Raw genomic sequence first — 11,806 nt, forward strand, 5'->3', positions numbered from 1 at the left:
TCTGCCGGATCACGCTTGTGCGAAGCAAACACAGCCAATACCCCTCCCTCGCAAATGCAATTCAAGAACATTCAATTTTCTAAGATGGTATCTCCGCTGAGACTTCATCTTAGACTCTTTCATATTCCTACTCTGCCCCGGAATGATACTTCCAGAGGTATCTCCTTATCGAAGTTGCATTCTTACTGATTACGTGGTATTCCCAGATGGGTTACTTCTGCTCCCCATCTATTCTGTAGTCAACTGGGTTCCTTTTGGATCCTACGCTCGCTGCATGTGTGAACTTCTATTGGATAAGACGGCTTCGTTGAGCTGTCACTGGTGATGATACGATGTTCCTTTCCCTCAGCATGTTTTCACTCGGGTCCGTATTTCCCTTCCACAGATTTGTTTGTGATCGGGCCGCCCGTACATGCTCATTCTTGGAGCCCATAAAATGAGAAAATAGACTTTAACAATTGAGCATCGTTTGCATAAATGATGTCCGCCAATGATGGGCTGTCCATACCAGACGTGTACATCTAGGTACCTAGTTATCTCCGTGTACCCATGTAGTACCTAGTGGATAGTGCGTGGCCGTATACGTAAGTGCCTGTTGGCTGTTGTGGGGTTGAAGCATCGCGGCCCGTAGGGTCGGATTACACTTGGCGGGTACTTGCAACCAGCTATCTACTACTCACTAAACCCAAAACCAAAAGGACAAGTTGGCTATCCGGTCCCCCGCCCCAACTTTCATGGCATTCCGCGCATGATGGCCATTGTCTGTAGCGACTTCAACTCTCAATGCAAGTACTACTGACCAGACAGGCTCCGTGTCGCATGGCCGACCAACCAGGGATCGTCTTGACCTGTATCTCGAGCGCCTGAGCTCGTCTACCGCTACTGTGATTATCATTGCAACATTTTTCTTCATTTACAAACGCGTTTGTCATATCCATTATGGCTGAGCAATCGTGGATTGGGACGTGTGTCCATTGCACAAAACTGCTAGCCAGGGTGCCTCTTCCCGTCCTCCTGGTTGCCATATCCGCGACCCTTTTGGGATCATTAATTCTTGTATGCTCTTCCTGTCGCCTTTCTTTCCTCCTATGCCAATATTTGGTCTTGAAAATTACTGACATCTTCCCGTGCAAGTTCTACGTCGTCCTTTACCTAGTCGCACCCGAACCGCGAAAGCCATTACCAGAGGAGAAGCGATACCGCACCCTTTCCGAGGATGGAGCAATCACCCAACCCGAACAACTGCCCTGCTGGCAAGACGTCCTGGACCGGCAGAAACGTCCCGGTCGGATCTTTGACCATTCCCATATGGAGAAGGCGGAGCTATTCATGTCATTGGTGGTCCCCGCGTACAACGAGGAGGACCGTCTGGCTGGCATGCTAGAGGAGGCGGTCAACTACCTGGAGAGGATGTATGGGACATTAGGGGCGTCATCCACCTCCGACGAGAAAGCCGGAGATGCAATCCGACAGCGGAAACTGGCCAACGGACATGCGAACGGCCATGCCACGACAACGGCCACACCTAACGGCAAGTTTCCACCTGGGAAGGGCTGGGAGATTATCATTGTCTCCGACGGGTCCAAGGATAAGACGGAGGAGGTCGCGTTTGCTTTTGCCCGCGACCACCAGCTTTCGTTACACCCTAAGGGGTATGCTGGTCCTTGGACGCCGACGCCCCATGAGGGGGTCCATATTCCGCCCGGCACGATCCGGGTGGTGACTCTGGCCGAGAATCGGGGGAAGGGCGGGGCGGTTACGCATGGTATGCGGCATGTCCGCGGTCAGTACGTGGTGTTCGCCGATGCCGATGGGGCGAGCAAGTTTGAGGATCTGGGGAAGCTGGTCACTGCTTGTCGGGACATTGAGGACTCGGACGGGCGTGGAGTAGCAGTGGGTTCGCGAGCGCACATGGTTGGTAGTGAGGCTGTTGTCAAGGTATGATTTGTAGCTCCCGTCGTGAACTGGGCAAGGCTGACGTCGGACTCCCGATCACAGCGTTCGAAACTACGCAATTTCCTGATGCATTCGTTTCATTTGATACTGTGGCTTATGACGCCTCCCAAAACAGCGACCATCAAAGACACCCAGTGCGGGTTCAAGTTATTCTCGAGGGCCTCGCTGCCTTATATCATCCCCTATATGCACTCGGAAGGATGGATTTTCGACGTCGAGATGCTCATGCTGGCTGAATTCTCGGATATCCCGGTCGCAGAGGTTCCCGTGGGCTGGAGAGAGGTCAAGGGGAGCAAGCTGAATGTCGTTCGCGATAGCATCGGTATGGCTTGGGGTCTGGCTGTCCTCCGGGCTGCATGGACATTGGGGGTCTACAAACGGACGTGACAGGGGCTAAGAGATTCTACGTGTTGTATTTGGGTCTATACAATGATTGCTGCATCCTATCATCTGATTACTTCATGAAGATCTGCCCAGAGAGGTATATTCCACGACGACGTGAAAAGAGACAAGCCCAATAAAGGTTCTATACTTATTCTAAATCACTGGAAAAATGGCGGCGACTGATCCCGAACATCTCCGTCTCCATTCGTTTCTTGCCACTCAATTTTGAGAAGCCGAGCAAGCAATGGAAGATCCCGATGAACCAAAGACCCATACCAAATTGACTTTTCTCTTTTCCGTCGGACAGGTCCCATTATTTCCATCATTTCATCCAATTGATCGAAATGGCAGAGAGAGCCAAAGTTTTCGGCAGGAATTTTCTTCCCTGACGTCGGTCGGCCCGACTCAAGCTGCAGAATATAAGGCAGATCCTCGATAGCCCAGCCTGTGGTGGAGGCACGATGACAGTGGATGTTGGACTGATTGGATGCTGGACGTGTGGTATGATGCTTTTTTTTTCTGCTCTCTCTTTTACTTTGCCAAATACTGACTCAGTTGTCAGTCCATCGGTGCATATCGGCTTGGAATGCTCTGATTCATATCTCTGCAAAATTTGTCTACGTTTTTCTCTCTTTCTGCATATTATTATCTTTGTACCCTTATAGAAAGGCATTGGATGAGGTGTTGAATTCTGATATAGTTTTGATTTGTCTATTCTGTGAATTGTTTGATGTCACTGGGAGCTTTTTCCACACTGGGGTATCCCTAAAGATACAGAGCTTACGTCCCTATACTTCTTACCCTTGACGTTCGTTATATGATATCAAGCTACAATGTCGATCGACTTTGATATGCTCGAGGTCATCGCTTCTACATCGAAATCCACGCAAATCGGGGCGCGGAGTCCTCGAAATACAACTCCCAAACAGTCGGCTTTCCTTCGACTGCCTCCGGAGCTCCGTCTGAAGATCTACGAATATGCCCTGGCGGTCCCTAATGAATACACAGACCGTCCGCTGATCGTCGTCGACGATCGCGGCAACAGCTTCACCTCACGCGGACGGTTCCGCGCCCTCTCCATGTGTCCCAGCTGGGTAGGGCAGGACGGCACGGCGCGCAATCTGCTATCTGTCAACCGCCAGATCCACGACGAAGCAGAGGATTTTCTCTACTCGCGCCACACCCTGTTCTTCCTGAACTCGTTCGATCTGAGTCGTCTCGGCGCGTTCCTGGATACCCTCAGCGCGACGGCGCGCAGCCGCATTCGTAGCGTCGGCTTCGAGATCCGCTTCTTTGTGCATTCGCAGACGGGAGTGCCGAAGCGCGTGTTGAAGGACTACGAGCGCGCTGGACGGTTGCTCATGGAGAAGCTGCCGCAGTGGTCTAGTGTCTTCTTTTATCTGGATCCGAGGTTCTACTATCCGTCTGCTTCTGTGGGTGGGCGCGAGCTATCGGCTCGTGGGGTCCTTTATCTGGCGACGGTGTTTGGGGCGATAAGGAAGGATCTGCATTTCTTTCCGTTGCCGTCGATTCATCGGCATGTTATGGATGAGGCGCAGAGGTTGTTGAGGAGGGGGAGTCGGTCGTCGCAAGGTCGGCCTTCTCTTTGACGGACCTTGAAAATCTTCTCTTATTCTTATTCATTTGGAGAGTCGGATCTTGCAGCATATGTCATCGTTCGTTTTAGAGTCTATGAACGGTTGGGGACTGCTGCAGGATGACGTCCCGATGTTATGCGCTGCAAAAGTTGACATTCAGTCTTGTCCGATCTCGGCCTGGCGTGGGTCAATCACTTGGAGCTAACGGGATTATTCTGGCGCAGGAGGCTCGGATAGGAAATGCATGGCGCTGGTTACTTTTTGTGGAATATTTCATATTTCTCGTCTGGATGGTTTGCTTTCATATTGAAGGGTTTGGCACGGAGGAGTTTTTTTTGACTGGGCGTACTCACCTCATATAGACTATAGACTGATTGGATAGATATTCGCTCCCTGTACTTATATCAGTGCTATACTAATACTAATATCAAACGAAGCAAGATTATATGATGGTTTTAAGGGCCAAACCCGCATGCCTAACATACTGCTTGAGCTCATGGCATGATCGGCCGACCCAAGCCCGACTCCAAGTGCCATTCTGACTCTGACTACGGGAGAGTTCGGAAGATCATTCAAGAATAATAATCAGTTAGAATGTTTACACAGACACAAGACCTCACAAATGACACTTGAATGAGGAGAATCGATTGTCTGTTGGACGGGTTTGTATGGCATAACGTCATCGCGTCTCTCGTGATCGCCCACTTTCCCCTACCACCTCCATTTTGCAGATTCCCCAAGATCTGATGCATACCTCTGCTATTGGCATCCATTTGGAGATATAACCATCGATTTATCCTTCTTTCTCTATCCTTCGTCGATAATCATCTCCGTGCTTGGCGCCCGAATTCGACAGCCTCGGTTCGTTGAAAGAGCACTGAGGTTACACTCTCATAAAGGACGGACGGTAGGAGACTGAGGTGCTAGTCTGGTACGTCTCACACAATTCCCCCGCATAAATGTGGGACATCCATCGTCGACCCGCTTTCTGAAAACTGATATAATTGCTTCAGTCTGCGGTCGTTTATCAGCAACTCGTCTTCTGGTAACATAATGCGCTGAACTACTATCGCTGCGGTGAAAGATTACTTGTCCTCCGACGTTTGGCTGGCACCAAGCAATCCAGCATTCGATCTCCACACTACGGAGCAGTTGACAACGCTATCGCTGCTCCTTCTATGGGGCCACGCTGTGCCTGAGGAGTTCATCCATATTTGTCCGCGCTTTCAGGCACCTCTTCATACGCTAGTTGTCGGCCGAAAATTAACCACTCAACGTTGTACAGGACGACGCTGTGCCTAGCGAACCCCTTGTCCCCTCTTGTCTGTACCTTGTAGGTGGTTTCCTGCATCTGTTTTTCCTTTTAATTTTCATGCGGCGGAGATCTGCCCTGGCGATGCTGTTTCCATTTCCCAGAGAACGCCAAGTTGATAATCCTCACGCATCATTGACAACCCGCTGATTATTGGCAATTTTCGTGGAGATTCGAGTGCTCAGTCTCCCCTGTATTAGTTTTATTGTCTTTGAAGTTCCCTTGCTTCTTTTCTCTTTTTCTCCACCTCTTTATCCCTTTAGACAGGAGACGCCTTTTTAACTGGAAGACGACCCTGCAATTGTCTCATATGAAACGGTCTGGCTACCGCCACCATGAAACCAACGACTGCAAAGGTTCCCAATGGGCATGGGAGCCTCTACAAGGAGGTTCGCTTTTCGCCAACGGCAACCCCCCTCCGCCGTGCACAGTCGGTCTCGACCAGTACCCCCGCCTCCAAGTTCGATCACGGGCGGGTGCTTGGCAAAGCAGAAAGCGATCGGTTCTCTTACTCGGCTTTGAGCGCCGATTATCTGGAGCAGGCCCGAACGCTTCTCCACCGCCAAAGGGCGAGCTTCGAGAATGAACGAGCACTTTTCGCAGAGGAACGGCAATTGTGGGAGAAAGAGAGGGAGCTACTGAAACTAAGAATATCAGAATTAGAAGCCTTGTTGAAGAGCAAAGGTCCCCCGAACGATGACTATCCTGCTCCTGGCACACTTGCCGAATTCTCTTTGAACCCCTTCGGTGGTCCGCTGTCCCCTAATTTATCTAATGAGCGCCACCGCAGCCACGATTATATGAGTGCTCAGGTGTGGGAGGGGCCCAGCCCTACGAGTCGGCCCACAAGGGTTTTTCACGATGTGGAAAAGACCGCTGGTCAGAACCACCTCGCGTCGATCACGGAGCAAGGAGCGCATCTGCCACTCACTGCGCCGTCCTTAGATGCGGCGCTATCCCCCAAGGCTCGTGCAGCCGAACTGTCCGCGTGTATGAGTATATCCGTCCCAATCGAGAAGCTTGACAGCAGGCTAGATGGCATTACGCTCAAATCTTCAGCGCTACCCCCCGATGTCGTCGCCCGCGTGATGACACCACCATCCCCTTCGCCAATGGACGTATCTTCAGTGTCGTCCGATCGTTCCAAAACGTCTTCGGAACGTAAGAACAGCCTGAAGCTGAAACTGTCCGAGCTTGGGCCACCCGACGTGAATCTAGTTAGGGATGCTGGGCACACCCCCATGGTGCTCATTGATGCCGATGCGGACACAGAGCAGGCCTCGGTTAACGGTGACGTAATCACGACAGTCCAGGGCAAGGAAGAAGAGCCCTTCGCCCCTAGGACGACGATGGTTGGACAGCCTGCAGAAAAATCCGACTCCTACTTTCCGGACGTACCTGATGATCCCGCTCTCAAGGGGCCGTTATCCCTGCTAAATGAAGAGGAGCATGACAGCGAGTTCCTGCAGGAGTTGGATCTGAAACTCCTCGATCAGGCCAGACGAGCCATTGGTCGCTCCTCTGAAATCGACCCGGACGACGAGAAGGTAGCGGATGCAGACCCTACTGAGTCCGTTCCTGAATTGAAATTCAAAAAAACGACCAATTTCGGCACTGCGTTCGGGGTCTCGGACTTTGAAAAAGCTTGAGGCGTGGTTTACAATTTGACCCCTTTTCTATTTACTGTACGATGATACACCTGTCGTTCGACGCACATTATCAGCGATTTTGAGGAGGTCATAGGCAATGTGATATATATATCCGAGTCATTTAGGTGGCCCATACCCGTTTTGGCATACTAGAACGATGATATTGAGATAGCGTCTTATTCTCATCTCTTCAAGTTTGAGTCGACAATCTGACTTTCGCGATGTGTAACAAACCTTACCAGGCAGCGCTGCTTAACGAAGTTCCGGGCACTGGCGTTTGACTTGTCGTGGGCGTATCAATAACTCGGCCGCCCTTGCATGGCATCAACCTCGAATGGGCGTATCAAGCCACGATTTCTTCTTGTCTCATCCCTTTGCCCTTCGATGTATCTTCGTTGCATCTGCATGTGCAGTGCAAATCCGGAGGATACGCCGATATACCCCTCATCCTATGCTCCTAGCTATTATCGGACTAAGAATAGTCTTCATCTTATGCCTTCGCGAGGCAGTTTCACATCCTTCGCAGCCAGCCACCGAGATCCGAGCACTTGTCATGTAAGGCATTGACTCATTTGCACAGAAGATGAAGGCAGATATAAAAGACCTCCTGTCCCATGCCATGTTGTGGTCTATCTATCATCCATTCTTTGACTTTTCTGCTCGTAGAGAGCAGTCATTCGTTTATCTATCTGAACGACATTCTTTTTTTCTTCTTCAGAACTTTATCATTACATTCTTTCCATCGATATGACAAAGACGCACAACGTCAAAAAGCTCTCGGCGCTGCTCTGCCTCCTGCTCGCGGTTGGCCCTATTGCTGTTCTCTCAGCTCCCATCGCTGATGTAAGACATGACACGCATTGTCACCCTTTTCCAGCTGCCTTCCCATGCTAAGAAAGAAATAGGTCGAAAGCCTGGCCAAAAGGCAGTCAACTCACAGCAACACCGATGCTGCATCCTTCATGAACGCTGGCATCCCCGCCGGACCAGCCTTTAACAAAGGCGATTCCTTCTCCTCCAGCAACGATGAGAACCGCAGTGAGGACTGCGATAAGAATGAGGATGACAATCACCCGCCCTCCAGCCCGAGCYMGASCTCTAGCAGCAACACCGRCGCCGCATCCTTCATGAACGCTGGCATCCCCGACGGACCAGCCTTTAACAAAGGCGATTCCTTCTCCTCAAACAACGGGGAGGACCGCGATGTGGGCGACGATGAGAATGGCTCCCACTCGGGCTTCAGCACCAACACCGACGCAGGTGACTTCGCCACATTTGGTATCCCCGACGGCCCCAGCGCTACCTTTGGGAATTTCTATCACCATGATTATGAGGAGACTCACTCCGAGCAGCCCGAGACTTCGCACGTTCCTGAGCCTACTCCGCCTACGCCTCCTGTAGAGACGCCTACATCGACCCCTCCGGCTCCTCCTACCTCTACACCCCCTGCCCCTGCCCCTGCCCCTCCTACCTCTACTCCCCCTGCCCCCGCTCCTCCTGTCCCCGCTCCTCCTCCGGCGCCTCCTGCGCAGACTCCTGAAGCTCCTGTCGCTGCCCCTCCTGTACCAGCACCAGCACCCCCCGCCGATCATTCCTGCACCTGCAGTTGAACCATCAGAACAAGTGCACGGGGGTCTCCGGGCCGCAACGCGGCTAATGTATAATGGCGTCCTCAGGGACACCGCGTGTCTCTTATACTCTACTCCGACCTTTCCTTTCCCTTCTGTTCCTGTTCAAATTTCTTCCTATCGACCGGTTCTGTCTCTGTCGGCATTGCCAGGGGTGCATCGGTTGTATTATGATATTTTATTTCTATACGTTTCTGACGAGGAGTAGAGTATAGTATAATACAAGTGTGTCTCAATCCAATATCGTCTTCGTATGTATGCTGCCGGGGGTGATCCCAAGGAGAGAAAATAAAGTACTATTAGAAATTGAGATAGTGAACTGTCTTGTCTCATTCCCGTCATATCTTCATAGAATCGAAAGCAGAAATGACTCCTCGCTAACGCCAAACAACCACCGGAAAAAGCACAACATATCCCCCAAAGTTAATCATACACCCATGGTAAAGTCATGCTCAATCCCGGGCGTCACACTAGCAATAAACTTCAAAAACACAACCAGGTACTGATCAACCCGGATAGCAACCTGATCTTCCTCGTCATGCTGAAGCACCTCCCACTCATCTCCACCAGCCGCATGCCCCTGCTGCTCATTCAGCGACAGGCCCCGCGTCTCATCCACCAAGCCCTCTAGCCCACGCTCGGAGTTGATCCTGTTCGCCTCAGCCGCCGAATGCGCCTGCTTGAGCTTATCGCGGCGGATCTTGAGGGCTGCGTCGGCGCGGTCGAGGAGGGTCTTCATGACGGAGGCGTGGCGGCAAGGGTGCACGGAGGCCATTTTGACGCCGCCGTCGAACCACGGGAAGTCCTCCAGCGTCACGGTTTTGTCCTTGTAGTCGCCGACGATGTCCTCCATCATGAGATGTGGGGGGAGGGGTTCGGAGGGAGAAAGGTAGCCGGACAGGTAGAGGCGCGGGGTGCGGTAGAAGTTGGAGTATGTGATGTAGAGGTTATAAGTGCGGATCGGCCTTGTAGCAAACGATGTCAGTGAAAAACGCAGCGTACATAGATGGAAATGAGAGAACGTACTGCGTCGTCGACTTGCCCGCCGGCTCCCGGATGATCGCCTCCTCGTCATCATCGTCGTCCTCCATATCCGGGATCTCCTCCTCGTCGTCCTCCCGCTCGCCCATATTCCCCGATTCATCCACCGTCCGCACATCCTTTATCCGCTCCGCCTGCTTCTCGGCCACATCGCGGCCCCCGCCTGTACGCAGCCACCCGTCGCCGTCGTCCGCGTCCGCGCCGGACAGCATGTCCCGGACGATCTCGTCCTCGTGGCCTGCGTCGCCGGCGAAGTTCTCGTTCAGCCGTCGGTGGCAGGGGACCCCGCGGGTGACTAGGAACTGTTTCCCCGGGGGCAGGTACGAGACTCGCTTGGCGGGGGAGGAGGCGTCGGCCCAGGTCCATGTCGGGAACTTGTAGACGAGGTAGTCGCCCGCCAGGACGAACTCCTCTGGGGTGATTTGGCCGGTGGTGCGGAAGGTGGAGGTGCGGGAGACGGGGGCCAGGCGGTCCCGCCAGGTCGATAAGGTGGAATGGAGGATGTTCATCGTTGACTTTAACTGCGTGCTTATATCTATTTGGGATCCTTGAAAATTATCTTCTTGGGGGTCCGAATGGATAATGTGTGCTATAGTCAAGTTGTGTTGAGTTGTGAAGATTGGATGATGATCAACAGAAGTGGCGGAGAGCAGAACTGTCTCTATGTTCCTCACGCGGGGCTACATCATGTGGCTTAGGCAGCGTCACAACCACCACCAAGCAGAAATCACGGGAAAGATAAGAGCTGACCTCAATAGTAATTGTTTATCTATAGCTATATTTAAGGAGGCCGGTCGAATGATCAGCTTCACCTGACTGACATGACACTGATGATGACGCAATCATCTCGCTAGAGACGTAGGTGTTTAGCCATTTACATGCTTGTATGGATTCAGTCCCCGTATCTCGCCAGGGCAGAATAGCGAGCCAAAGTGGCCCGCGCTTTCAGGGAGAGGATGGTACACAATACCACGAGTGACGCCATGGGTTTGTGTCATCGATACTGTCAAGAGGTCGTCCATGAGATTCCCCAGTATTTAGCGATCGCAAGCCCAAGCAAGGTCCGGATGAAACAGAAACAGCTTGTCTGCCTGGAGTTTCGGACCACAGAGCGTACTGTGACCCTCAGGGCAGCTGAGATCCTCTGATTGATCGAGTTGAATAAACCCTGACACTGTCAGAGCTGTCATTCCACGACCTCACTCGCCCTCCTCCATCATCCTGCGTCGTTCAATCTCAGCCTCCAATTCCTCCACGTTCATCGGCACTGTCCGTGTCTGCCATTTGTCGAACTCCGCCCTCGCAAATCCCTCCAAGCTCATCATAGCCACAACCAAGAACCCCAGCTCCTCCCGATCGACGTCAAATACCTCCCACCACTCCCCATCCACCAGCTTCACACCCTTTTCTCGAGCAGCGAGGTATATAGCCGCGACAGCAAGCGCATTCGGCTGGTGCGTGACGTAGAGTAGTTGGGGCGACAACAGAGATCCATTCAAGTGCTCGAATACCCTCCGCGCTACAGCCGGTGACGAAACGCCGAGCGTCTGCAGGTACGTCAGGGCGATTGTATGCGGTATGGCGACATGTGTGTTGAAGCCCAGTGTGCGAAGGATGACCGATTCGATTCGGAGGAGGACGGCGCGCTGCGTCTGGTAGCCTCCTTCGGAGAGGACGTACGTTTCCGGGGCGGGCTTATCTGTTACTCCTCTGGGATTGACGAGCCATAGTGGAGACGCTTCTTTGGACAAGAGGAAGTTGTAGACGTTGAGGACGGATCGAGGTGAGGTCGGCTGGAACGAAAGCTTCGCGGTCAAGTACAGAGCAGCGGCGGAGACGTCCTGAGAGAGTGCATCTAGTTAGTTACTAGGACACAGCAATTGACAACGCGAATCTTAGAGAAACAAACCTTCACCGAATAGATACGCATGCTTCCCCCTTCAGGGCCGATCCAAAAACGGGTGAAAGTCACGATGGCTTGCGCAATGATATCCTGCGACAGGCGCAGTAGGATGCCAGCAGCGTGGGTAAGCTGCGCGCCCGCAAATCGGAGGGACGTCTCTAGGTCGGGAGTGACGCCATCAATGGACGACGAGGAGCTAGACAATTGCTCAGGAGTTGCGAGCGCATTTGAGAGATGCTGCAACGCAGCTACAGCTGGAGGTGCCATGCTGTGTCTCTCTTTGTGGTGGTGGTTGACGGAGATGATGGTAAAAGCGAAAACAGGTGCGGACTCGC

At 52.5% G+C, this 11,806-nt stretch overlaps 5 protein-coding genes across 5 annotated transcripts; 3 read left to right on the forward strand and 2 right to left on the reverse strand.

The window, feature by feature from the left end:
* Positions 1–939: 939 nt before the first annotated feature.
* Aspvir_004313 (dolichyl-phosphate beta-glucosyltransferase) lies at positions 940–2,343 on the forward strand (the record flags this gene model as incomplete). Its single annotated transcript, XM_043267542.1, has 3 exons — positions 940–1,056; positions 1,135–1,938; positions 1,999–2,343. 3 exons carry the CDS (start codon positions 940–942, stop codon positions 2,341–2,343), a joined length of 1,266 nt encoding a protein of 421 aa, XP_043123477.1.
* An 830-nt stretch (positions 2,344–3,173) lies between these two features.
* On the forward strand, positions 3,174–3,950 carry Aspvir_004314 (uncharacterized protein; the record flags this gene model as incomplete). Its single annotated transcript, XM_043267543.1, has 1 exon — positions 3,174–3,950. One exon carries the CDS (start codon positions 3,174–3,176, stop codon positions 3,948–3,950), a length of 777 nt encoding a protein of 258 aa, XP_043123478.1.
* A 1,635-nt stretch (positions 3,951–5,585) lies between these two features.
* Positions 5,586–6,899, forward strand: Aspvir_004315 (uncharacterized protein; the record flags this gene model as incomplete). Its single annotated transcript, XM_043267544.1, has 1 exon — positions 5,586–6,899. The coding sequence occupies one exon, from the start codon at positions 5,586–5,588 to the stop codon at positions 6,897–6,899; it is 1,314 nt and encodes a 437-aa protein (XP_043123479.1).
* A 2,055-nt stretch (positions 6,900–8,954) lies between these two features.
* Aspvir_004316 (ATG3/ATG10 family protein) lies at positions 8,955–10,077 on the reverse strand (the record flags this gene model as incomplete). The annotated part of the gene is made up of 2 exons (XM_043267545.1): positions 8,955–9,492; positions 9,554–10,077. The coding sequence occupies 2 exons, from the start codon at positions 10,075–10,077 to the stop codon at positions 8,955–8,957; spliced, it is 1,062 nt and encodes a 353-aa protein (XP_043123480.1).
* Positions 10,078–10,767: 690 nt separating this feature from the next.
* On the reverse strand, positions 10,768–11,738 carry Aspvir_004317 (putative cyclin; the record flags this gene model as incomplete). Its single annotated transcript, XM_043267546.1, has 2 exons — positions 10,768–11,409; positions 11,478–11,738. The coding sequence occupies 2 exons, from the start codon at positions 11,736–11,738 to the stop codon at positions 10,768–10,770; spliced, it is 903 nt and encodes a 300-aa protein (XP_043123481.1).
* Between the last annotated feature and the right edge of the window lie 68 nt (positions 11,739–11,806).

The sequence above is a fragment of the Aspergillus viridinutans genome (assembly GCF_018404265.1).
Source record: "Aspergillus viridinutans IFM 47045 DNA, scaffold_2, whole genome shotgun sequence".
Taxonomy (NCBI): domain Eukaryota; kingdom Fungi; phylum Ascomycota; class Eurotiomycetes; order Eurotiales; family Aspergillaceae; genus Aspergillus; species Aspergillus viridinutans.